The sequence below is a fragment of the Punica granatum genome, chromosome 1, assembly GCF_007655135.1.
Source record: "Punica granatum isolate Tunisia-2019 chromosome 1, ASM765513v2, whole genome shotgun sequence".
NCBI classification, from domain to species: domain Eukaryota; kingdom Viridiplantae; phylum Streptophyta; class Magnoliopsida; order Myrtales; family Lythraceae; genus Punica; species Punica granatum.
Window position 1 is genome coordinate 44,255,766 of NC_045127.1, and position 25,282 is coordinate 44,281,047.

The following is a 25,282-nucleotide window of genomic DNA, read 5'->3' on the forward strand; positions in this document are numbered from 1 at the left end:
TTAAATTAATAGTAATTATTTTTTCTTAATATAACAATAGTGGAAATAATTATCAGAACTTGTTTAATAAGCAAAAAGTGTAAGCCGTCAACTCCTAATTTTTCGACTCTTCATATATTTGAACATAACATTAACTAGTCATGAATATTTATTACCGATTAATATTTTTAATTCCGAGAGAATTTCTAAACTTAACATCAATTAATCATGAATATTTATTATCCATTAATTTTTCAAATTATAACTTAATTTTTAACTTTATAAGTTAACTATCAATTAAAATTTTGAAAACATAAAAGAATTTCTGAACAGTTAAAACTTTTACCAAGTTAGTATTTTTGGAAACCATATTAATTAATACAAATACTAATTTTGGTTATAAATAATAATCCCACCTGTGCGTGGGTAAACTATGTCTAGTTGATTATTAATCTTTTGTCCACTGTTTAGGAGTAGAATATGAATACTAGTATGTTGTTATCATGGCAAGCTGTCTCGATACAAATCAAATTACTCGTGTATGAACAATGTTGAGATACGAATTCTGCGAGATCCTGTGTTTTGTCTTGAAATAGTAAACCGATTGATATGATTTGTAAGCTGTAATGTGGGCCTAGATGCGTAAGGTGATGGATTGCATTGCATTATTGTGACAGAAGGGGGCCGCGAAGAGAGAGCCATGTCGTATGATACGAGACTGTCTCTATAAAAATGGTGCAATGCTGATGAGAACATATTGTCACAAGATTTTGCTCGTCTTGTTACTCCTTGTTTGGACTCAAAACAGTTATTATTCCTCCTAGAGTACTAAAATGCCCATATAAATATATTTACATGGAATATATCTCTGATGAAAATTTCGCTTGTTATGATCCTTTACTTCTCAATTAACAAATTGAAGATTATGGAATTCTATGGAAATCTGTTTCATATTTATCTACGCGATGATTTCGAGCACAAGCAAATAGTGCAGATAAAAAACAAAGTGTTCAAAAGCTAATTCGTATCGATTTTAGGGGCACCTAATTGCAATATCGACTCCTAATGCAACTTGGCACTTCTAAGCAGCTCTTTTTTTTTTTGGTGAGATCCTAAGCTTGATTAAGTAACTTATAAATGCAAGAACGTGTTAAAAAATCTAGTTTGTGTCATGTCGTACTTATGAGGATAAGGAAAACAAGTAGTACTTTTAGCCCATGATTAACTTGATGGTATGCGAGGTTATACAAATATGGTTTAATTTATTAATATATTTGCAGCAGGTAAGTATTCCATAATTTATTTACCTTCCCACGATTATTCATTGCGACTATTTAAAAAAAAGATATTCCTTAATTATTCCCAGTATTGAGAAAAAAAATACATTTCTTAATTATTCATAATATTTAAAAAAATTAGAGAGAAAACCTAGAGGACTCCAGGGCTCATGGCTCAAAAAACAAAACTAGAAAATAAAAAACAGTGAAGTTGTGTTTAGTAACGAAATTATGTTTGATTTAATTTGATTTGAAGAAATGAAAACAAAAGTAATTAGGAAAAATATATGAGAGAATTTGAAGAAGAAAATAAAAAAGTAATTATTGTGTTGTTAAATTGAAGGAAAAAATATTTAAATCAATGAGAAAATGTTGAATAGTTAAAAATTTTAATATTAGAAAATTAATTGTAATAAAAATAACATAAAATATGAGATAAATTTCGATAAAAAAAAATAAAAAAGTAATGATTATGTTATTGAATTGAGATAAAAATAAAGTTAAATTAAGTCAAGGTAAGTTAAATTAAACTTATGCATATTATGCTCTGACATATATATCATCCACGTACAGATGGGAAAAAATTAACGTCCTTTTAGTTAACCAAAAAAATATACTGCGTGCCCTAATTATGTTTGCTACCATTTTATTCAGCAGCTTTTTGGCCTTCCCGAGGACATATATTTTTATATGTAGACCAAATCGTACATGTTGCGACCCGTGACAGAAGGATATTACCTCACGTGCCCATTAATTAAAGATATATAATAGCAACGGCCCCCAATAATTAATACAATGAGGATACTGTGTAAAGTTTATACTTCCTAGAAAATTGTTGTGGTTATATGGTCACTGAAATATGTAAATCAAGTGCGCTTTTACTGCCGTGAATCTATTGTAAAATTTTGAGATTACAACTGTTTGCTTTAAAATATGCATTGCGTGTTAGATACAACGAGAGTATTATCATGTACTTGTTAACAGTCTCCTCGGTCGTGGATCGAAATAGTTTCGAGATTCATCACATAAGATCAATACTGAACAAGGGGTTAACATGTGTACTGTTGCCATGTTGAGCTTATGTTCTGAAATCATGCAAAATTTCAAGGTGATTCCACTTGTCTATCACGAAAGATTTGTTAGATTCACGTAACGTGTTATTTATTTATTTACATGTATAAATAGTGAATCATGTTTTCACCGGACGGAATTAAACTTTCAAAGCATATGGCGGTCATATCAAGAATTTCACGGCACATGTTCATAATACCACACGCTATACATATATCTCACGTCTGATTATTTCACGCGGTCAAACCTTCAAAATGAGAAAATTCTAGATAGTCTTTTTTCTTTCTAAACAACCATAATAGTATTGTAATGATGGCAGTACATGAATAAATTTTGGGTCTCTCTCATACACGCACATTAATCATGCTGTCCCAAACTATACGGAGGAGTGTCCATAATCCATGTTTTTTTTTTCCTCTTCAAAACGGTAATGAAAATTCTTGGTTCATATTCAATTAGATACAGCAGGTAACTGTAAAAGTAAATATAAGGAAAAAAAATCCAAGCAAAAAGTACAAAAATGAGATATATCAATTGACCAACCGGACAATCTACGGAAAAAAAATACACATAAAGCCATAAGGAAAAAGAACGTTACAATTGTAGAAGCCATTTGAAAACCAATAATTTCGATCGACTACCTTCCATGGTACCTATAGGTAATGTACCTTCATATAATATGCTGTATCGTCTACTCTTGTTTTACGTTGAACTATTATCGAGAATCCAACTGTTATAAATGTGAAGTTATTATCGAGAATCCAACTGTTATAAATGTGAAGTGAGGAGGTGGGTACCATATAGGGACCATTTTCAGTCCGTGGCTCAGAAATCATTCAACGCCTGGAGACCGTCAGATTAGCCCCTTTAGCAAGGGGCCCTTGCCCGCCTCAATCTGATGGTCCGATCCCGGGACCAAAAATATTTCTTAATCTTCGAATTTTGATTCATACATGTACTGTCCTCGGTCGGAGTTTATCCTATATGTTCAAATTAAATCAATCTTTTCAACCCACCAGAGCTTGGAAGAACTTACGTTGTTGCAATAATATAAAAGTCTCATTGTTTGCATCTGTTTTGTCTTTTTCTCTTCATCAGCTCTTTGAATGTTATGCTTTGTCCCCTTCTCCTGTTTTTGTTTTGTTCGTTGTAGTTTCTTTTTGTTATCAGACAAAACGCAGAAACCGACGAGAGAAAGAGTTTATAAGAGAGAACGCAAAATCAGCCAACACCATCACATGCCATGGGAAACACGAGCGAGAAGAATTATTGGTCTGAGTAGCATCTATATGTGTATGTATGCGTGTATCCATCGACAGATTATTATTAATTATTGCCATCAAAATTAGTACGTCTTTAATCGTTTTATCACACATGATTAGTTGCAATAAGTTGCACGTATGGTGCAGAGAAACTGGGCGATGGGAGTGCGTATTGTTAGAATTAATTACGATATCAAAGAGACAACGGCGTGCTATGTTATAGAATTGTCTTGTTCTTGTCACGAGCTCGGGGAAACTATTTTAAGACATTTGGAAAGTTGAACGGGGCATGTCCAAAAGTTATCTTCCTCGAGCTGATTATGTTATCATCTTAATCCAAAATCAATTATTTTCTAAGAATTAACTTAGTCAAGATTATACAGTTAACGTCTTTCAATGGGCAAAAAGAAATAAATAACATGAATTCATTAACATCAAATGGATTGGTTTGATTTGATGGCTGACTGTTGCAATATTTTTTTCTATGTATAATAAATTATCCAAGTTCGACATAACGTGAAATCATCTTAAAAAGAAATATTAATATTAAGCCATATACGCGATTCGCACGATCGGATCTTCCTTACCGCGTCTAGCGCGAAATTTGAATATGTTTTTATTATTTCATAAAAAACAACAAAAGAGAAATATAACATCGAGTGCATTTATGAGTTTGGCTCTCGCCTCGGGCTGTCATTTCCAAAAGTAGAATGGCTTTTTGGGTCTTGGATTCCGACATTAATTCGTCGAACACATATTTATGGAAGTATGACAACCAGCATTAATTATGTTTGGTCGACACGAGGAATTTTTACCAGAACGGCGTCGTCAAACGTGAGTCCATTTCTTCTATTGGGATTTTTTATTTTATTTTATTTTTTTCCTGTTAAGTGGGGATGCATTGCTATTCATAATCACGAAAAGTCTTAATCCTGCAACTTGCTCATGACAAGGATGGATAAAAAGGACTCGACAATCTTCTAACTTTGTAAGGAAGTACACGATCCATACACACACCGGATGTATAGGTCCCCCAAAGATATAGCACACGGCACGAGAGTATATCTTATATACAAACCAAATCACGTGGTCTAAGTAAATAAATAAAAATCCAATTAAAATTTTTCTTTAATTTTTCGTTCACGAGACATACGGTTTATCCACTATAGCAGGTGGAAAAGGGGCTGGAAGGCGTACTGGTCCAGTGGCAGCGACAGTGATCAGTCACATGAAGTCGTAACAATTGCAGAATTAAATTTTTACACGTGGAGGGATAAAATGGGTATATATAATCTCTTTTTCTAGAATGCATCGGCACGTACTTCTTGGAAAACCGACCTCAACTTGCAACACAATATGTAAAACTACTATCATAGGATTAGGTGAAGAACCAGGAGTTTGTCAAATGTCATGCGCACGAGCGCATCGAACCGAACAGGATGATAAATTTACTCGAAGCATTCATCGAGGTACGAGCATCCACAGCAAGCCGCTGCATTGCTCGCTCCGGCTTTTGATGGACTTCCTTCTGTTGGCCCATTTGATAGAAGGAGATAGATACATGGGCTCAAGAAAGAAATGGGCCACTGCAAGGGATTCTCTGTAATTCTGGCTTTCTGTTCTCGATGTCTTATGTAATGATTTTGATGAATGCAGCAATTCCCTGCCGGTAGTTTTGTTTGTGAGAACAACGTTTTGGTTAGATGATCCGGATTGGTCTATCCAAATGATCATAAGAAGCTTATACGCATTGCTTTGCCGGATGATTCGTACAGCTGCGAACTCTCTCGTGTCTCATCCCTGACTGTGATTTCTGAATCTCAACAGACATCCGAGCTCAGCATTTGTTTCCTCGTTTCTTAGTCCTCACAGTAGTTATTGGATTATAGAAAATGTTCATTTTATCACGGTGCTTTGCCTTCACTGCCTCTTCATTTGACTGCCCGATTTGCCGGTGAAGGGTACAATTTTGGATCAGAGGCGGCCTGTTAACCCAGATAGTTTATTTGTTGTTTTTATCTCACAAGACACAGACATCAACTCTTGCATTCCGATGTCCGGGAAAGTTGATCGAAAGGGGCTCGAACTTTTTGATAATTGATTGCCTTGATTTAGAGATGCGTTTACCACCTTCTGTTGATGTCTTATGAACAGCCATGATTCCTGGGCTCGAGGAAAGTTAAAAGAGGAACGTCTTAGCTGTGGACGAGCCTCTTTATCTTCATATAGATTCATCAAGATGGTGTGGAAGGTTTTACCATCTTATGGATTTGAGTTGACATGACAAAATATCTTCAATTCAAACAGAAAATCCACGAGCGATCTGATACTCTAAGCCTACCTGACAGAGACATTGCAGAGGATGGAATCGACGAAGAACTATTACTTGACTCTTATAATCAGCACTTGCAGTATTTCTGCAGCATCGAAGTAGCAGAAAAACAGAAACTGCAGCTTTGTATATAAGAGGAGGATGAGATATGCAGCAGGATCGGTGCAACCTTCAATATTTTTTCACAACACTCTTATAGTACATATCCAATTTCGGTCATGGTGATCTTTAAAGTACAATGCATGGCACCCAATCGCCGTAAGATTAATCCTAAAAAGCATTCACACTTAGCATCTTCAGTTATTCCTATCCAAAAAGGGAAAAAAGCATAGTCAACTAGTTCTTTCCTTCCTAAATGCAGGATGAATACTGCTCGGGTTTGAGTTTAGGTTGTCAATCGTAGAGATACACTCTTTCATCCGCTTCAAGAGGACCGGCATTCCAGAAACATTTTTCAAAGTCTTCTCTTTGAGCAACTCGATCTTCTTAGCAGTCTCTCTTTCCCTGTCAGATACTGATGAATCCTCACCCGGTTCAGAATTCCTGCTTAGACCTGCAAGACAGGTGGAGATTCAGCGCTGATAAACTCCAGGATCTACGATAAAATGATCAACAATGAGAAATTGGGAAAGGAAAGGAGGACACACGGAAACATCTGTGAAACAATGATGCCGATGAAATTTATTCCGGCCCAGTTCATCGCAATCATATGAAGGACTATGTTTGTAGTGGCTTCCATGCTTGTATAAGCATCAACTACTAAACGTTTCCCTTCCAAGTTCCATGGCAGTTGGCACAGAGGCCATAAAGGTTCAGGATTACCATCAGCTCATGTTTGCTACAAACGAAAAGTTAAGAGAACAGAACAGAACATGCTGCAATTTCCACCCATTTCAGTTTTATGCGTTTCTTTTGCCGAATATTTTTACATGTTTCTGCAACAACAGGAGTATCTTTCCATGAAACACAAACTTCGAATCCGTGACAGAAAACACCATAATCAAGAGATCAGATTAGTTCACTGGGCAACACTGTATCTGTTAAACCGAAATGAGTTCTTTCACTAGCCAACAATACGATACATTCGATTCGCATCATGTGCATCAACAAATGTTAATCTCCATGGAACAACCTTTGAAACTGCTACCTCATTTTGGAAGCCCAACATTTCCTACATATATTCCTATCAAGTTTCTCGACTTTTCGCAGAGTATTCTCGGAGTGCATCGAGGAACGAGTTAACTGGCTATTACAGGTTGAAAACCTAAAAGGGCACCACTGCTCAGGGAAATCAAAGCTACCCACAAATTACGCAGCGGCAAGCAATAGAAAAGCCCGATGGAGCAGGAAAGGAGAAAACCTAGAAACGGGAACGAAGCGAGTAGTAGTACCTTGGTGAGAAGAGCTGGAGGGTCCGGCCGCGGATCCGAGCTCTACCGGGGGCAACTCGGGCCTGTGAGCAGATGCGAGCAGAGAAAAGGCGTCCTTCAGCTGGTCCGGGAGCGTCCTCCGGAAATGGAGGATTTTCTCGGCCATTTGCTTCACTTCCGACTCCAATCTCCTCAGCTCTTCTTCCGATTCTGACTCCATTTCCGCGTCTTCAGGTTCGAGCACTACAGCTCGCACAGGGTCAGGGCCTCCTATGGCCTGGTTGGGTCTCTTCATCGCCATTGTTGGGATCTTTTTCGGAGCTTCGGTTGCCTGCACTGAGACTGAACGCTGAGAAGAGTTTTGAAAAGTACCGGGACAAAAGATTCGGGTCGAACTCAGACACTCCGACCAGCATCTGAACCGACCCGTTTCTGCTTCGGGTCTGATTAGAAACGGCATGGGCCATGGCGGCTGTTTCTCTCACCAGCTTCTTCTTTGGTACATCGCCCCCATCATCTTCTCAGTCCGACTCTCTCGTATTGTATTTGAAAACAAGGAACTTTGCTTCTTGCTGCTTCTTCTTCTTCTTCTTCTTGGGCTGCCCCGGAGAATGCAGACGCTCAAGTTCTTTCCACCTAACCACAGTCTCAGTCCACCCAACTTCCCTTCGGATCGTGGGTCCTGTCGGGCGAGCTCAAAGGCTGGATTTTTTTCCAGTTTCGGCGGCGTGTCCTTCCGGCGACATAGCTATGGAGCTCCGAGTAGGGTTCGGATTAGATGTGGAGCATCGCAGGACCCAGAGGGTGATGATGGGTATTACATAAGGAGGTGTGTGGAGCTTGCAAGGACAGCCATTGGGCGCACAAGCCCCAATCCTATGGTGGGCTGTGTCATTGTTAAGGATGGGAAGGTTGTAGGCGAAGGCTTGCACCCTAAAGCGGGTCAACCTCATGCCGAGGTAAATTAAACTCTCTTAATATCTTAAAGCTGAAGAAGGAATTCAAAGCATTAGCTTCTTATGTTGTTCCCTTTTTAGATTTCATCACCAAGGCAGGATATTGCTGATGGCTTTTTAGCTCATTGCTGAAAATGAAGTTTAAGGATACTTTAGATAAGGGAGTCCGAAGAGTTTTCTTCCTTGCACCCAGTGAATTCTTCATTATTCTGCTGAAGAGTAGATTTTATTTTGAGATCGTGATGTTATGCCTCTCGCGTTTCTCTTTTTTTCGACGGATCGATTCCGAAAGAGGACTTCTTTTTACCGGAAAATGATTAATCTCAGAACAGGTGTATGCCTATTTGGGACAAGAATTTGTGTTTGCCTTATTTGGTGAGTTTGTTATTAAATTTGTTGATCAAAGGATGAGATTGATATGCAGGTATTTGCTCTGAAAGATGCGGGTGGTTTAGCCGAGAATGCGACCGCCTATGTGAGCCTGGAACCGTGCAACCACTATGGGCGGACTCCACCATGTACTGAAGCCCTGCTTAAGGCCAAAGTGAAAAAGGTGGTTATCGGAATGGTGGACCCCAACCCGATTGTGGCTTTGAAAGGGGTTGATAAGTTGAGAGCTGCGGGAGTTGAGGTGACTGTGGGCGTGGAGGAGGAGCTGTGCAAGAATCTGAACGAGGCATATATTCACCACATGTTAGTTGGAAAGCCCTTTGTTACCCTCAGGTAAAACTTCACATTGTAGTTTCGTTAGGTCAATTTCGAGAAAACTGGTAAGCTCGGTGAGAAATGTTATTATGCATCTGTACTAAGAGACACTTTTGGTGACTGCAGATACTCCATTGCTCTAAATGGCCAAGTTCTAGATAACCTTGGTGAAGGAGCTGATGAGTGTGGGGGATACTACTCGAAGTTATTGCAGGAATACGATGCTGTCATAATTTCTTCGACCTTATTGGCCAAGAAATTATCAGTTCCCAAGTCCCAAGAACCTGGGGCTAATCAGCCTATGAGGATTGTAGTATCAAAGGGATCCAATCCCAAGCTTGATGTTCCTGCACTCGCCTCGGACTTTGGCTCTAAGCTTATAATCTTTTCAGACAGGGAGAGAGTTCGAGAGCCAGACCTTGCCACTGATGGAATCGAGACTGTTGTTTCCGATCAAATAAATATGCATGAGATCTTGGATTATTGTAAACGTCAAGGGATCTGCAGCGTATTGGTGGATTTGAGAGGGGATATCAGTGATCTCGAAGAGCTTCTCGAAGAGGGCATTGAAAAGAATTTGGTGCAAAAGGTTTTAGTGGAGGTGCTGCCGTTTTGGGATGGAAACTATGTTCATGGAAGCGCACAATTGACAAGAATTGCGAATGGATTGAAAATAAAGAACCTAAAGCCCAGAGTTATCGACAAGAGCATTATTTTGGAGGGGTATTTTCAGCAGTAAGTGGCCAGAGAACTCTTGATGGATCTGGATGATGTATAATTTGTAATAATGGCTCGATGAAGTATAGCTTCATCGTAATAGGAGCTGTGTCCATAATGACCATTTTAAGAACCACCCGGTAACCCGAGAAATGGGCTTTGTTACATTGACTCTCATCCTCAACCTGGAAACAAGAGTTTGTGAAGCTGATAATCATTAGTGCTATACTCTATACTCAGTTTCATTATTTCCTCTTTTTTCAGTCACATACCTTTGCTGTAACCAAAAGAAAGCATCCAAGAACCTCAGAAACCGATCATAGACAAATACAAGAACGACAATTAACTCTAGGATCTAATCTTGGTTAATCCGAAAATGAATAGTCGGACAGTTTGACAACTTACAATCAATCCATGATCAAAATATTTTCATGAGGTAGTGTAACGAGTCGCCACCAAAATAAATTCAAATAAGAGATGCATATTAAAGAAAACTTTCATTCATGGACATGATTCTTTGATCAGCATAAAAAAGTGGTCCATAGCCTAAAGTGACTACATGCTGTTCCTGTACAACTGTGTTCGGCTGCTTCAAAGTCTAAGGATTTTCCTTTGAGTTGTTGCCGCTCCCTATCTGGTTTTCCCGAGGCTTCTCACTTGATCCGAGCACAAATTCTTTTGCGCGGTTTTCGGCTCTTAGTATTGCCTTCTTAATCTGCCAAGTAATTCAATCTTAGAAACAAGATACACTTTAACAGAAATAGGAAGCAATTTCAGCGGGAAATGAAAATGAAGATCAGCAATTTGTGAAACGACGCTAATAGAACAAGGGAAGTCACGGAAGCATAAGGCAACAATCTACATCAGGACACAGATATACTTCAGCAATATCAGAGGAATATCGTAAATATACCTAGGGAAGGCACAGAGCACGACGCAGCAACCTACACCAGGACTAAGATAAATGCTAGCAACATCATAATTGCTTACATGACATTGTTGGATCTAACAAGTTCCTGACATTTTACGATACCCAAAATTGACCGGCAAAGGAAATTATATGGTACTACCAGGGAAACGTGCCCCCTATCAGATGTTTCAATTGAATAACTCCAATATGTGATCACTTTTGGTAGTGCGAGCACAATATTTGGTATAAACCCCATCAAATGTGTGAACTGAATCTACAAATGTTTTGAAGAGGGTACGCTAACCTGGGGTTTATTAGCTCTCGACTAGCATTAACATCTGTGAGTTTGTATTTATGTGTATGGTAGTCATACACTCAGGTTAAACCTCTATGATTGGACTGAGTATTACGTACATATATGATATCTACATGTATAAAATTTCACAGTCCGATCAAACGATGAGAGAAAGACCAATATCTAAAACAAACCTCAAGGAAAAATACTTGAATGCAAAATGACAATGCCAAGGTAAATTGTGCAATTCCTATGAATATAGGGCAGAAACACAAGTGACAACTTAAGATCTTGCAGTAGATTGGATCACACTAGATAATAAAAACAATACTGGATTTAATCCTCGCAACATAAACAGCCTCTCAGAAGGCATCATCTTTACCACGGGAAGTAATTCCTTGTAACGAAGATACGATCGGAGTTATCGGTTTACAGAAGTTGTCCCTTGTTTCACAAACAAGGTGAACCAGTGCCAATACCAGAAGATTCCCGAAACTAAGCAAACTAAGCCATTCAAGAGATATAACAGGCCCCCTACAATCTATTGAAATTGGTCAGCCTATTTCCTCGAATGCTTCGATTAACCGATGTCCTTACCCCGCCACTGGGAACCCTACTATTTATATGGATTTTCAATTCTACAGTGTCAGGGTTGAAACAACTAAAGGTGCAAGCCGCTAATTTGATTGCAGAACCTTTCATGCTTTAACAAGTACACAATTTTCATCATCTGCCATTTCTGGGTAACCCGAAACACTGATCTTTCCTGCGACAGAAACCGGATTTATGCACACAGGAGGAGGTAACTCACGGGATCAAGAACATTTGGTTCGGGGCCGTAGTCAGCAGTCAAGAGAAAGTACGAAGCAGTTATGGTGGCCACCATTGTCGTTCTCCTCACGAGTTTGTCTGTCCTCGGGCTCATCATCTTCCCGTCAATGGCGGTTCCCCTCAGTCGATCAGTCTTGAGCAGCACCGTTTCGCAGGTTGAAGAAGGTTTGAGAAGAGACGGTCGGAGAAAAGGCCCTAACAAGTTTCCATTAATTGCAATGACACCCCTAATGTTATCTTTAATTAGAAAAAGATCCCTGTCTTTTATAAATCCGAATCTCTATCCTCCTCCCTCCGTTTGCCTTTCTCCTCGGTTCTTGATTTGTCTCGTCAGTAGTCGTCACTCCATTGCCTGCTCTGTCCTGTCGCTTGCTGAACCAGAGACAGAAGAAGAATCGTCCTTCCATGGAAGACCCAGAACCTATTCCAGCTCAGGAGACAGAAGCCGTACCCCCGCGATCACCGCCCGAGCAGCCACCGGCATCGGCTCCGGCTCAGGCTCAGGCTCAGGCTCCACCTCAGTCCAAGAAGCGGCCGCTTGAGTCGAATCCCGCGATCCAGCAGTCCAAGTACTTCAAGATGCGTTCTGTGCTTAAGGATCTCCGACCCCATTTCATTGAGGTTACTCCTTGTTCTCCAATGCATGGTCTTTCTTTTCTTTCCTGTGATGCACTCACTATGATTTCGTTTTCTTGCCTGTTCCTGTGGCCTGTCTGATCTTGTCGGATGGTCGGTATATCCGCTAGATTGGTATTGAAATCGGATTTTTCCGTTGATATCTCTTGTGGGTAAGAATCATCACTGTCAGTGTCAGGAGGAGTAGGAATCACCGGTGATGTCAGAACTTGCTCCAGTTCCTGCAGTTTGAAGTTGAAGTGTGTCTTATGATGGCAATGTAGAATTCGATTTTACTCCCGTCACTAGGAACATCATACAAGTTTATTTTATGGTGGGTCTGAGCGTTTGATACCATTTGTAATAGCTTAAGCTCGACAGGGCCAAGGTGGAGGCGATCGTGACTTGAGTAGCATTTGCTTTGCCTGGATGCTCGATTTGCATTGTTTATTCATGGTTTGAGGATGTAATTCTCACTGACGAGCCAAACAGTATCTCCTGTTCATGACATGAATGTAAATGAAATCATGTATTCGATGCTAATATCAAGGTGATAGAGCACACAATTCCATGTTTCATGTTAGCTTGCTCATGGTTGTAGTGCAGATGATGTTTTGAGAATTCCGGTTGTTGCATTCTGTAGAATAGGATGTGTAACACTTCAAGATTGCTGCGGTCTCTCATATAATAGGTGATTAACAACAGTAGGCAAGAAGCAAAGACATTGAGCTCTTTGAAGTTTCTGATGCATAAATTCACTTGAAGTAGGATGTTTGCTCTTTTGGTGGACATGTTTTCGGAATATTTAAGGTTGGACCATTTAGTGATTTAGAAGGATGGATAGAGAAACTTGAAGATATATGGAACTCCTTCCCTTATCTTCGATTTCTCTTCACATTCTCTTTGGAGATTATGTTATTTCGTTTAATATAATCGTCCTGTCCAGGGGCGTGTTTTTCTGATGCATTGTTTCTCTTTGCCCTTTTGAAGGTGCTTAAAACATCCAACTTCCGGGAATGTAAGGCAGCAGAAGAAATTCGAGAGCGTGAGTTTCTAAAAATTCATCTCGCTGTCTTTCCTATGATAGTGCAAAATTTTCCTTGTCTTTTTCTATGTCCATGAAATCTCAGTTGATTTCCTTACAATCTCGCAGATGTGAAGATTCTGATGGACCTGTACAGGCAGATGGTTACAGAGACGGCCTCCATGGCCAAATGTACCAATGTTCCTGAAGGTCCAACTACGACCGCGGAAGCCAGGGACAGTCAAAAGGTTCGGGACTTTAGGCCACCAGAGAACCACCGAACAGATCAGGCATTCAACGAACTGTCTGAAAATAAGCAGCGAGCTGAGGATGTTGGGAACGGGCAATCTATGATTGGGGGATCAGCTTTTGGTTGGAATTTTGTTACCTTTCCAACTAGTGGGAGTGAGCCGGTCTATTATGGCGTAACTAAAGAATCATTTCGGGCGGCACAAGTTAACTTACAAGGACAGTGAAAGAACTATATATCAGAAGCGATAGCATATGAGGAGCCACAGTTAAGCCCTCGACGACTCGAGGGATGAATTTAGTCCTGTCAGACTCCTTCAAGAAGCTGAATCCAATTGTGTTGTTTTGCCTTGTGTACCTTCCAAATTAGAAAATTACCGCGTTTCTGCTTCAATTTGGTATGTATTTTGTAAGTGATGGTCTAGCCATTTGAAAGGTGATTGCAAGCTTTCAAATAGACCAGAAAAATGTCTTTAAGGGGGAAGGAAATGCCCGTACTATCCGCGCATTGGACTTAAGGTCGGGAGACACGGTGTGTCCTTTTCATGTAATCAACAAATCCATGATACCTGAAGAGAGAAAAAGATTATGCTTAGACCCGAATTTGGTCTTGAGGTACATCTATATCTCTCATGTCGTAAATCGCTTTGATTACAGAATCGAAACACCTTATTGAGCTTGCGACGCGACTAATTACCTGAAAAGGAAAGTGCCGATGTAATTCGTCCTATGAAAATGGTCAGAATTGAGAAAGGGGCTGAGGAAAGACAAGGTTAAAAATATAGGGAAAAAAAAAAGTAGTATAGGGAGAGTTAGGTGAAAACAAGAAGAAGAGGGATCATTCGGTAAAATGGTTAAAGAAAGGGGGTGAAATCGAGAAAAAGTAAACTTCAGGACGGCGCTAGGGTTCATAATTGCTATTGGAAGTGCAGGGGACGAGAGGAAGCAGAGTCAGATCAATCGTCCTAAAATGTCGAAGAAGAACAATTTGGCTAAGAGGAAGAAGCAGCACGAATTCGACCTTCAAAGTAATTAAACCCTATTTCATCTGTACTTCATGCGAACGCTACTATTCAATCGCATTCATCGATGAATTCTTGAATTGATTTTTTTTTTGTTGGGAATCAGGAGAAAAGGAGGAGAAGAAGAAGAAGGCGAAGAAGCTGCAAGCGAAGAAGAACAAGATGAAGGTCTGTTTCTCAGCTTTTCGTTTCTGTTCGTAAGCTTGAAAATCCAGTTTGATTGGGTTGAATAGTTAAAAAGTGGGGAACTTTTGTGTTGAGTGCATATTCGGAACGGAAGGGTGCTCGCTGATTAATCGCCATGAAAATGATGCTTTAGCTTAGCTGTTTTGTGGATTGATGATATAGAGGGAGCTTGCTGTTGCAGGTTGATGGTGGTGGGAAGGGAAAGAAGGGGGGAAGTGGGTTTCAAGTCGGGAAGAGGAAGGTGAAGACGAAGCTGACCGCATTGACCAAAGCTAAGGTGTCACAGGCAATGGAGCTTGACGAGTGAGGTTCGGATTACGTGAGTTAAAGTTGATTTCTTTCGGGTTAGTGATCTTTTCATTGTTTGTTACTGGCCATAGATTTGTAGCTTAGTACTTACCATGTACTCGTCGAAAGAAGAATTCTTAGCTTTTTAATTCTGTACTCTGTGTTCAATGAAATTTTGTTGAAGGGAATTATCCGTATAGAGAATTTGATGCTATAGAATATGCTTCATCTTTGTATGAGAGATTTTGTGCATGTGATAGATGTGTAGATTTCTGAAAGAACCTAGTACCCGGCAGTTGCAGCTGATGATTTGCTGCATATTTGTGAAGTTGTGGTATTTCCCGAGTTAACTTGGCGAAAGTCGAGGTTCGAGGCTGCGTGTTGTAGTTCCATAGCTTTGTGGTGGGGGAGTTAAATCCTTATTGAAATGCATAAGAGTCTGTTCGAGAAGCTTGGCAGGTCTAGCCTAGTTCAAGAGAGTGAATTGATATCCATCAGGTAAGTCATCGTCGACTCTGAAAATGAGAGGAGGTCTCATTCATCTCAGATCAGTAGTAGAATAATGTGCAAGGGGAATGTAGGAGTTATTCATTGAGAAGGCCACTTCACCTAGATCGGGATTGCGAATGGACGTGGGTTGAGAGGAGGGTCATCTAGTGAGCCAGCAAGCAAGCAAGCAACCAACTTGATCTCTGCTTTTCACCTCATGCTGGGTTTCCCCATCATCATATTCCTCATTCCAGTATTGCAAATGAATGCCCACTTGAAAAGGACCACTTATCTTTGCTCTATCCCTCTCTCTCTCTAGCCGCTCTTGCCCCGTTCGTCCTCTATACTAGTGAATTTACGGTATACATTTTTTATATGGACTGTGATCGGTGCGCCATATTGGTTCATGTATGGACATGGAGAAAATATACCTTATCCTGTTTAAGTGCCCCTTTTGTAATATAGGAAGGAGACTGATGTCCCCTTCTTAGGGCCACCGAGCATGGACTCGCCTCCTCGTCAAACTTGGAGGCTCGAAGCAAAGGGCAGTTGAGGCGAAAATGTCTTCTTGTGTGGTAAGAGAAAATAGGAAATCCAGTTGTAATGTTCCTCGACTCGCTCTCATCATCCGGTAATGCTATCTCAGTCACGTCCTTGCATTTTTCACTAGTTGATATTCCATATTCATGGGAACGGAGGTCGGCTAACTCTGAAGTCAAAACAGCCTGCTGTTCAGATACTCCAGGCTGGTTTGTCATTTTAAAGTCTTTGTTTCCGGTGGCCAATCCTACTGATACAAAACACTATTGTGAAGAAAACCGATCGATGTTCAGAATAAGAGGACGATCGTTGCCGGATTATCGAACGTTTGAGTGCGAGGTTCGGGAAATACGAACGAAGATGGGACCCAAGAGGGAGGAGAATCTGATGAGGGAGCAAATGGGTGGAGAATACAAAGGCAAAAGAATTTGCAAGTTGGGGATGGGGAGATTTGGTGCGTGTGGATATGGTAATCTTGAAAACAGCCCTCTCAGAGATATTTTGTCCACAGCAGCTTTGATTGATGGGCCCATCGCAACCGTTGGCCCAAGCCCGTCTCCGTCCCCCCAGTGCTGTCACCTCCAACTCTTCCCTTCCCATTTATACTATTCCCTTCCGCGCCCCCCACCCGCACACGCTCCCACGCGCTTCTCCACACACGTGGCCTCCAACGGAGTATAAGTAGGCCGGCCAGTTAATGAGAACTAAACATGAAATTAAATATAATTTTTTTAAATTTTTAGACGAGAATGTATAGGATCCCTTTCTTGATTTCTTTTGAGATTTTGTGGGCAGATTTCATATTTCGAAATAGAAATAGAGCAAGAAAATATACTTCTCTGTTTAGAAACGGAATTAAATTTAACTTAATCTCACTTTATTTTCGCTAACAATATAATCATTACTTTTTTTTAATCTTTTTTTTCAATTTAATAATAAATTCTCTCATATATTATTTTTTATCTATTATAACAATTAATTTTTAATACTATATTATCTCACCTATTAATTAATTTTTCTTCAATTCAATAAATACAACAATTATTTTTTTATATCCTTCTTTAATTTAATAATAAGTTTTTTCAATTACTTGTGTCTTTATCCCGTTAAATCAAATAAAAGCATAATCATATTCCGTTACCGAATGCACTATAATTTTCCTTCTATTTTATTTTTCCTAAGATTAAAAAAAATTATTTTGAAAATTAAAGACAGGAAACTAGCAAGCTCCCTAACAATATTAGGAGCGTGTGCCACGACCCCATCGATGAGGTCGCTGGTGAACTCATTGGAAGGGATTATAGTCGACAGGCAAGCCCTAAACCCCAAGAACTAGAGGGACCTCAGACATAGATCATCCTCAATTATAGGACATGGGGCTTGCTAGGCGGCTACCACCTCTAAAGTGAGGCACTGATATTTGCTTACGACCTCACTGGTAGGAGAAGTGGCTAGCAGAGATTTCCCTTAACCCCAAATCGAGAGAGAACTCAGATCTCTCTCACAATTTCGATGTGGAAGGCCTGCCTGCCCCCCACATCGTGAGGAATGATTATGGTTCCTTTTTCTTTTTTAGTTTTCAAAATAATTTTTTAGAAAAATAAAATAATATGAAGAAAAAAATGATATTTTCAGCAAATAGACACATATGATGTCAAGTATTTCGCTACGTCAGCGAAAGTAAGGATAATATATCCTATTTAAAATGAGGGGATGTCGATGTCTTGACGTAAGTATAGAGAGTGTTGTAAAATTTACCCATTTTTTAATGAACTAAAAAAAAAATATTAGCCAACGTGAGTTGATTCAAGTAGTTCAGCGCTTATAGCAAGGCTCTTATTTGAATATTGTGAAAGGATAAAATTTGCGATGGAAGAGTTTTACACCTGGTCAACCGGACTCGAATCGGACCAGTGGGAATATTAGATTTCTATATTCCAATGTACTTCGAATAAAAAAAGAAGCAATGACCTATAAAAAAAAACAATGAATTTCACTGGAAAAAAAATTGTTAAAGCCATAAAGGTTGATTTAAATAATTCGATATTTGTTCTCCTCAAATAAGTCGCAAATTTGACTTCTCGGTGAGCTGACCTGACTCAAATTAGATTAGTTGAGACTCGTTAGGTTTTGAGATACTAAAGTACGCATCAAAAACATTATAGGAAAACAATTGAACACACTATTTTTTTTTCTTTTTTCTTTTTAACTTCAAGGGAGTTGGCTAGCATTCAGGAGGAGCTAAGTATTCATCCCAAATTCAAATCCCCTTAAGGTCACCTGCCACAATTTAACGCCTTGTTTACCTTCTTCGTGTGTCGTGGGAGTGCAATGGACTCGAGGGATTACTAGTGCAAAGTCTGAATAGCATGGTCATCAAGGGGGAAAAAAAAATCAACACGCGCCTTCCATGCGCGTATGAGGAGGCATAGCTCACGGACCAGCGGAGTAAATAAGCTCACACGACAACACCCCATGCACCCATCCCATTTACAACGGTCCTATTCTTCGCTTCCTCCCCCTCCCTTCGGAGTTCTTCTCTTCTTCCAGACCAGACAGACCGAGAGGGGAGAGAGAGAGAGAGAGGATCAGTTTACTATTCAGTGTTATCCACAGAGAGCGCCTTTTTCTGTTCAGGCTTTTGTTTGCTTCCTCCCCCATTGCAAATTCCAATTTCAACTTAGCCCAGTTATCATCATCACTACTCCCACCCACAGCGCCCCCCCTCTCCCCAAGCCAGCCAGCCAGCCACCCACAGCTACAAGGATAAGAGATTGTGATAAAATAAGACAGCTTTTCAGCAACACAGACAGCAGACACAGAGGGGGGGAGAGAGAGAGAGAGAGAGAGAGAGAGAGAGCTCTCTTCCTGTTGTCCTAGAAAACTGCAATTCGATATGGACCTGTGATAGCCTTGAAGCTGTGTTGTTGTGGCCTGTTGGGTCGTGAGGAGGTTCCTCAAAACAATGCCCCGTCTGCCATCTTCTCTTCTCCCTTCTCTGCATTCAATCAGAGCCTTTAATTTCCTCTCTGCATACACTGCTCCCCCAGCTTATTAATTTCTTCACCCTTTGAGCTCCTCTTCACTCCTCCTCTTTGAATCTAGAACCCCGTTGCCTTGAATTTGGTGTTAGAATCTTTGGATTTTTCTCCTCTTTCTCCGAGTTGGGTTAATGTGCAAGGAGAGATGCTTGGTGCTAAAGTCTTAGCATGCTTGATGGGTTGGTGAGAGTGGACCTGCTCAAGTCTTCTCCTCCCCCTTCTCCATCTTCAAAATGAAGCCTTTTTCACTCCTTCCCTTTTTGTTCGGTAAGCAGTAGATGCATACTTCTCCATCGCTTTGTCTCTCTTTCAGCTCCAAAGCTGCAGGCTTTACTTCTCCTTCCCCCCCAATCTGCAATCTTTTCGCATACCCTTTTCTCGTTTCTGCTGCTGCTGCTGGTTTATGAGTTGACTTATCTTGATCTGTTTGAGTCTCATCTTCTTGGGGGGCACTCCCGAGTGTTGTTTTAGCTGATTTTGGGCGGTTTTATTGGCCTGCTTTTGTCACCTTGTTGAAGATCTGAGCCAGGATAAGGCTGTGCTGTAGCTGAATTGACCTTCTTGGAGGGCTTTAAACTGTGCATTCCTCCAAAAGTAAATGCATGGATCGGAGAGACACAATGGGAGGTTCTTACTACAACACCCAGAGAGGAATCTCAGGGACGCAGCCCCTTAATGCCGCAGGCATGCAGTTCCAGTCCAACTTCGGGGCCGGCTCTATCGGGTCGACCCTACAGCCCGAGCCCCCCTCGGGGTTCTCAGCCAACATGGGGCCCCCGTCTGTCGTGCCCACCGCGCCGGCCGAACCCATGAAGCGGAAGAGAGGGCGGCCGCGCAAGTATGGGGCCGATGGGAGCGTCTCCTTGGCACTCTCCTCGGCCTCGATCTCTCCGTCGGGTTCGCTGGGGTCCACGCAAAAGCGGGGCCGAGGGAGGCCTCCTGGTTCAGGGAGGAAGCAGCAGCTAGCTTCCTTTGGTGAGTTATACTTTCCTATGGTTGTGCTGATTGCTTGCTTCTTATGTGTATATATACTTTACTTTGATCTGAGCTCCTTTGGAACTGCTCAATTTCTGAATAATTTATTAGAGACCTATGCTTTATTTTATTCTGCCTTGGTCTTAGGGTTAATAATAAAGAAGTCAATAGTGATGAACTTTTCTCCAGCATATATTGAGCATATATTGAAGACAATCTGCCTTTTCCAAACAGCTAAAGGACACTGCAAAAAAGGAGATAGAACATCTTAGTTTCAACTTTATTATAGGATTTTCACTCAAAACAAGTTAGCTAAGACCTATTATTATAATGTAGGTCTCTTTTGCATTTTATTGTTCCATATAGGATGTACTTAGTTCCTCGGACATGTCGGATTTTGTGCAGTTATGGCTGTTACATTGTTTGTGCCGACTGACTGCAAAGTGGACTTTCTGTTTAAGAACTTGCTAAACATATTTTTCATCTTTTTTACGATCCGAACATTTTTGGTCTAATTATTGACTAAACCTGCAAATGTAAGCGGAAATTCATTTACTTTTACTATTCTTCTGTATGCATTTCTTTGCTGGGAATATTGAATAGCAAATGCTTTACTGATTGATAGGTGAATTGCTATCTGGCACTGCTGGGATGGGATTTACTCCTCATATCATCACCGTGGCAGCAGGAGAAGTATGATATTTTATTCTAAAAATAATCTATACTCTGTTCCCCTTCAAGACACGCCTGTCAATTGAGCAATAATTCGTTAAGACGGGGGAATTTGAGGCTGTTTTTCTATTTGGTTTGCTTTACAAATTCGTGAAATTAGTATGTGAGTTAGGCTGGTGCTATGTGGAACTCTCTTGCCCTTCCTCTCTCTAACAATTTTTTATAATTTGGTGAGGAAAATGCAGCTCTTAAGAGAATTGTTGGTTCTTGAGTTGCACCTTTGTGGACCTGAAAGGATCTATGGGGTTGTGTGTTCTTGAATTCGAGTTTCATTCAGTGTAGAATACTGATTTCCACTCGGCATTTTGCATTACTCGCTAATAAGACTCCATTTTTCATGTTCAGGATATTGCTACGAAAATCATGGCGTTCTCACAGCAAGGACCAAGGGCCATATGTATATTGTCTGCTATGGGTTCGGTATCTACCGTTACTCTACGACAGCCTTCTAGTTCTGGTGGTTCTGTCACTTATGAGGTTTGCTAATCTACTCCCAGTCTTGTTCGTAATTAGCTATTGGTACTTTTTTGTTTTCTTTTCCTCTTTTCCCTGCTTCCATTTCTCTGACAACTTTCAACCAACTATCCGAGTTTAATGTAAGAGCTGCTTCAAGTTTCTTTTCCTTAAAATTTCAATGTGATATCTGACTTCTTAACTAGTACTTCAATATTTTGACTCCTGCAGGGTCGTTTTGAAATTTTGTGCCTTTCGGGGTCTTACTTGCTCACAGATAACAGTGGTTCCCGCAATAGAAGTGGCGGTCTCAGCATTTCCCTTGCCAATCCTGACGGTCGTGTCATTGGTGGAGGAGTTGGGGGAGTGCTTATTGCAGCTAGCCCTGTTCAGGTAATCGAGCTTCATGTGTTGCACTTACACGATCTATTCTTTTGAATTATGTGACATGAATTGGCAGAGAGAAATGACACAGGACCGTTAGCTTCATAGCAAGAACTATCTGAACTAGTCAAGTAAATCTCGATTTGTTTTTCAAGCCTATGCATCTTATATAGTAAGATGTGTGTTTTCAGGTGATCATTGGGAGCTTCTCATGGGGCAGTTCGAAGATGAAGAACAAGAAAGGGGATGGCTCAGAAAGGGCCCGTGTCTCAGATAGTCTGATTGGGAGCCAAACCTCTACTCCCCTAAGTCAAAATCTAACTCCACTCCCCTTAGGTGTTTGGCGTGATTCCCAACCGACGGATCTCGAAGACGTGCACGTTGACATCGATCTGATGCGTGGATGACAAAAAGTTTTTGAGTCTTGCGATTTACTCATATTAGTGCGATGTATAATCTTCTTCCTCTTTGAATGGTAAGTTAAGATCTGAATCACTTTAGTTCCAATTGACGGTACAGTGGCTGACTTGTTCTTGGAACGCCCATCACAAACTGACATTGTACTTTATATTTTACTTCTTAGCTAATGGAGAAATTGGTCTTCTGGAGATTTTTCAATCATTCGGTTTCTCCTTTGTTTTATTCGTGCATCTCTTTCCGACTTAAACTAGAGAAGACTGGGATGATAAAAGGGGTTCATATTTGGGACTCCAGTTGTATCTGTATACTTACTAACCTCTTGACTCTCGACTTATTGCTGACCGGCGAAGAATGATTGAGCTTCCCCTAGAGAGCAAGAACTCAAGTTTCAGGTTTTTTTCCTTGTTCTACTTTTTAAATTGCCGACTCTCCTGTTGCAGGGTTCCGAGAACAGACTTGTTCATTCGATATTTTTGCAGTACAGTCTTGTCAGACAGATCACAAAAGTGGCTGACTCTATACTTTTCTACTCTCTGATTCTTTCCTTTACTCTGTAAATCGAACATGAGGACCGTCTTGAATGAATCGGTAGTCATGTTCGATCATTAACTAGTTGTTATCAGATCGTGCCCGATACGACTACTTCAGAAGTTAGATTGGTACCCATCTGCTAATGCAATCAATGAAAAGATATGGAATGTGTGAGAGCTGTCAATGAGCTCGATATGAGGTGGTGATGATGAAGAAGACGGTTTTCCTTGATGAGGGTGACAGCAGGTGTTCTTATTCAGCTCATGGCCTCTATGTGGTCGGTCAACGGTCCTGCAGCCTTAGCAGGAGTATCTGGGGCAGGTATCATCCGTTGGTCAGGGCGATGAGATGCCTAGAAAGACTCATTGTTGCAGATGAGACAGATTATACGTGACCTTGAGCGACCGACTCTCAACAGCTACCAGAAGGGTGGGGTGCGGTTGCCGGGGCGTCTTTGGAGTGCCACAACAGGTTTCCACTCGGATACTATGCCGAAGTATGCACCCATGGGGGCCCTGTCCATGGGATGGTTCATCAGCCAAAGCCAACGTCATGTACGATTCAATTGGAATGGCGGTGGATGAGTACGACTTAGGCCTTGCCTCGACGGCATTTTTGGCAGTTGTGTGGCAGGGCCTGAGGCGTGCCCAAGGGCATGTTGGACAAACCGAACATTTTCCGATCCATCTAAACCTACTAAATTTTATGCTGGGAAACATCGACTATGATCGGATACAATTCCGTTGCCAGGACTCTAACGAGATTCTGCCGTCCGTCTGAAGCTCCAATTATAAACTAAAAATGCCAGATTCGTGCCCAATGCTTTTTTCCATGATGATTTGGTATTAATAGTTTGAATGTGTGAGCTGTTATATTTATTTTCATGTCGAATTGATATGTCACTTTCTTCCATACCATGCATACTATAGGAGAACGCACTCGCGTTACGTAAGACAATGTAAAAAAAATTTTAAAACAGTAATTTAATTTGGTTAAAAAGTGACACGATTCACGGTAATGTGGATTTGGTGGTCGTTTTACCAAAAAAAAAATGCGGATTTGGTGGAACATATCCTCGATCCCCTTCCTTCCCTCTCCCTCGAAAGCAAAGAAACCCTTAAACAGTCCTTGTTACCAGCGCGTTCGGCTTTGGCAGGGCGCGTCGGGCGCCACGCCATCGGGGATCGAGAAGTCATGGCAATCTTTTACCTCCCGGTTGTCTTCGATCTTGGTATTCTGCTGTATTTTTCTTTTCTTGTAATCTTCTCTTTGACATTTTATACTGTACTCGTTTTTGTTATCGATGGACAATCATTGATTGCTATGAAAAAAAAAGTGATATGATTCACATAAATAAAATTGTATTATATACGTCACCAACGTACGCTGGAAAGTAAAACTAATTTCATTTTTGAATATCGTTGATGTTCATAGCGCGGGTTGCCTAGTAATTTTATCTTATGAGTTATATGTTTGAAGAATTTAATTTATTAGTTCACACAATAAATGCTAATTTCGTATAAATTATAGGTTACCATTTCCTAAGCATGGGTTTTTTGTTTTCTTGTAATTTATGGTTAGTAGGACTTGGGTGGGGCTATTTTCACGCCTTTTGATACACTCCATTCACATATGATTGGACAAAAATACCCCTGGTCTAATAATGTTTTTTTTTTGGTAGGAAATAAGGTATTATTTCCTTTCCCTCCTCTCGCCCATCTTCATTTCCTTCTCTGTCCACAGATTTGGTGGCCCCTCCCCGTGACGAGTGAAATTATTCGATGATAATATCTCGTCATACCAAGCCCACTGCATCAAATGAGGAAATTGATGTTAATGCACTCAAATAATTATCACAATTATTGTTAATTGTGATAATCTCATTGATTTTTACTTATCTATCTCATTGTGAGATACTACCACTTAAAATTTAACTTTTGAATTTTCACGTTATAAGAAGTGAATTTTGAACTTCTCTAACGAAGCCACATCATACATTTCAAGCATTTATCGTGTTTTTATTGGCATCATAATTTTTTTTTTGTGGGTTATGATCGAGTGATTGTTTCTGGCTATGATCTTCCCTTTGCTTTCCAATGATTACCCATGCTATATTCCGTTCATGGAAAAGAAATTGCTATAGTCCCTTTGTGTTTCATTATTAGAAATACTAGGAAGTAAACCGCATGATACCACGGGTCAAAAACTTTTATTTGTATATCTTTTAATTTAATTAATAACTGATATATAGTATAATTAAAACTATTTGTTTGTAAAAATTAAAACTTCTCCATTGCTAATAAACGATTCATATTTTATAATAAATTATATTAGTGCTTTTATTCTTATTCTCATAATATTGAAATAAAAATAAATTCCGTTGCCAGGACTTGAACCCGGGTCTCTCGGGTGAGAGCCGAGTATCCTAACCAACTAGACTACAACGGATTATTAATTTGAAAGCTATACACAATTATATCTATTCCTTAAATATTGAGCCATTACGACCACCACATAAACAGTCGACCGAGTAAAACCGACGGCAAATATTTCGTCATGAAATCTATGGTGGCTTGTAGGAGAATCCTTCCGTGAAATCCAACAAGTGGTCATTAGAATCTACCATCG

General features: G+C 40.2%; 6 protein-coding genes and 1 non-coding gene across 8 annotated transcripts; 4 read left to right on the forward strand and 3 right to left on the reverse strand.

Moving 5' to 3' along the window:
• Positions 1-6,029: 6,029 nt before the first annotated feature.
• On the reverse strand, positions 6,030-7,622 carry LOC116200500. The gene is made up of 2 exons (XM_031531351.1): positions 7,313-7,622; positions 6,030-6,474 (listed from the first exon to the last, which is right to left on the reverse strand). Exons 1-2 carry the CDS (start codon positions 7,590-7,592, stop codon positions 6,254-6,256), a joined length of 501 nt encoding a protein of 166 aa, XP_031387211.1. The 5' UTR covers positions 7,593-7,622; the 3' UTR covers positions 6,030-6,253.
• Positions 7,623-7,712: 90 nt separating this feature from the next.
• LOC116200486 (riboflavin biosynthesis protein PYRD, chloroplastic-like) lies at positions 7,713-9,902 on the forward strand. The gene is made up of 3 exons (XM_031531336.1): positions 7,713-8,250; positions 8,672-8,970; positions 9,079-9,902. The coding sequence occupies exons 1-3, from the start codon at positions 7,750-7,752 to the stop codon at positions 9,689-9,691; spliced, it is 1,413 nt and encodes a 470-aa protein (XP_031387196.1). The 5' UTR covers positions 7,713-7,749; the 3' UTR covers positions 9,692-9,902.
• Positions 9,903-10,006: 104 nt separating this feature from the next.
• LOC116200517 lies at positions 10,007-11,918 on the reverse strand. Its single transcript, XM_031531366.1, has 2 exons — positions 11,686-11,918; positions 10,007-10,384 (listed from the first exon to the last, which is right to left on the reverse strand). Exons 1-2 carry the CDS (start codon positions 11,800-11,802, stop codon positions 10,268-10,270), a joined length of 234 nt encoding a protein of 77 aa, XP_031387226.1. The 5' UTR covers positions 11,803-11,918; the 3' UTR covers positions 10,007-10,267.
• A 76-nt stretch (positions 11,919-11,994) lies between these two features.
• Positions 11,995-14,196, forward strand: LOC116200491. The gene is made up of 3 exons (XM_031531343.1): positions 11,995-12,326; positions 13,311-13,365; positions 13,474-14,196. The coding sequence occupies exons 1-3, from the start codon at positions 12,111-12,113 to the stop codon at positions 13,818-13,820; spliced, it is 618 nt and encodes a 205-aa protein (XP_031387203.1). The 5' UTR covers positions 11,995-12,110; the 3' UTR covers positions 13,821-14,196.
• Positions 14,197-14,432: 236 nt separating this feature from the next.
• LOC116200508 lies at positions 14,433-15,330 on the forward strand. The gene is made up of 3 exons (XM_031531359.1): positions 14,433-14,621; positions 14,722-14,783; positions 14,983-15,330. The coding sequence occupies exons 1-3, from the start codon at positions 14,564-14,566 to the stop codon at positions 15,106-15,108; spliced, it is 246 nt and encodes an 81-aa protein (XP_031387219.1). The 5' UTR covers positions 14,433-14,563; the 3' UTR covers positions 15,109-15,330.
• A 3,284-nt stretch (positions 15,331-18,614) lies between these two features.
• On the forward strand, positions 18,615-22,324 carry LOC116192057 (AT-hook motif nuclear-localized protein 9). 2 transcript variants are annotated; one of them, XM_031520471.1, is made up of 6 exons: positions 18,615-19,426; positions 19,678-20,134; positions 20,760-20,827; positions 21,212-21,343; positions 21,551-21,712; positions 21,895-22,324. In XM_031520471.1, the coding sequence occupies exons 2-6, from the start codon at positions 19,762-19,764 to the stop codon at positions 22,108-22,110; spliced, it is 951 nt and encodes a 316-aa protein (XP_031376331.1). In that variant the 5' UTR covers positions 18,615-19,426; positions 19,678-19,761; the 3' UTR covers positions 22,111-22,324. The 2 variants fall into 2 exon arrangements, with proteins under 2 accessions (XP_031376331.1, XP_031376330.1); XM_031520470.1 differs by having other exon boundaries at positions 18,615-20,134.
• A 2,705-nt stretch (positions 22,325-25,029) lies between these two features.
• On the reverse strand, positions 25,030-25,102 carry TRNAE-CUC. The gene has a single exon. It is a non-coding gene; the product is annotated as a tRNA-Glu (tRNA).
• Positions 25,103-25,282: the final 180 nt, after the last annotated feature.

Coding starts and splice junctions, on each gene's coding strand:
- LOC116200500 (XM_031531351.1), bottom strand. CDS start 7,592: ATGGCGATGAAGAGACCCAACCAGGCCATAGGAGGCCCTGACCCTGTG. Junction 6,475..7,312: donor CTCCAGCTCTTCTCACCAAG/GTACTACTACTC, acceptor CCTGTCTTGCAG/GTCTAAGCAGGAATTCTGAA.
- LOC116200486 (XM_031531336.1), top strand. CDS start 7,750: ATGGGCCATGGCGGCTGTTTCTCTCACCAGCTTCTTCTTTGGTACATC. Junction 8,251..8,671: donor CGGGTCAACCTCATGCCGAG/GTAAATTAAACT, acceptor ATTGATATGCAG/GTATTTGCTCTGAAAGATGC. Junction 8,971..9,078: donor AAGCCCTTTGTTACCCTCAG/GTAAAACTTCAC, acceptor TGGTGACTGCAG/ATACTCCATTGCTCTAAATG.
- LOC116200517 (XM_031531366.1), bottom strand. CDS start 11,802: ATGATGAGCCCGAGGACAGACAAACTCGTGAGGAGAACGACAATGGTG. Junction 10,385..11,685: donor AACCAAATGTTCTTGATCCC/GTGAGTTACCTC, acceptor ATTACTTGGCAG/ATTAAGAAGGCAATACTAAG.
- LOC116200491 (XM_031531343.1), top strand. CDS start 12,111: ATGGAAGACCCAGAACCTATTCCAGCTCAGGAGACAGAAGCCGTACCC. Junction 12,327..13,310: donor TCCGACCCCATTTCATTGAG/GTTACTCCTTGT, acceptor GCCCTTTTGAAG/GTGCTTAAAACATCCAACTT. Junction 13,366..13,473: donor AGCAGAAGAAATTCGAGAGC/GTGAGTTTCTAA, acceptor ACAATCTCGCAG/ATGTGAAGATTCTGATGGAC.
- LOC116200508 (XM_031531359.1), top strand. CDS start 14,564: ATGTCGAAGAAGAACAATTTGGCTAAGAGGAAGAAGCAGCACGAATTC. Junction 14,622..14,721: donor GCACGAATTCGACCTTCAAA/GTAATTAAACCC, acceptor GTTGGGAATCAG/GAGAAAAGGAGGAGAAGAAG. Junction 14,784..14,982: donor CGAAGAAGAACAAGATGAAG/GTCTGTTTCTCA, acceptor TTGCTGTTGCAG/GTTGATGGTGGTGGGAAGGG.
- LOC116192057 (XM_031520470.1), top strand. CDS start 19,762: ATGGATCGGAGAGACACAATGGGAGGTTCTTACTACAACACCCAGAGA. Junction 20,828..21,211: donor TCACCGTGGCAGCAGGAGAA/GTATGATATTTT, acceptor TTTCATGTTCAG/GATATTGCTACGAAAATCAT. Junction 21,713..21,894: donor TTGCAGCTAGCCCTGTTCAG/GTAATCGAGCTT, acceptor GTGTGTTTTCAG/GTGATCATTGGGAGCTTCTC.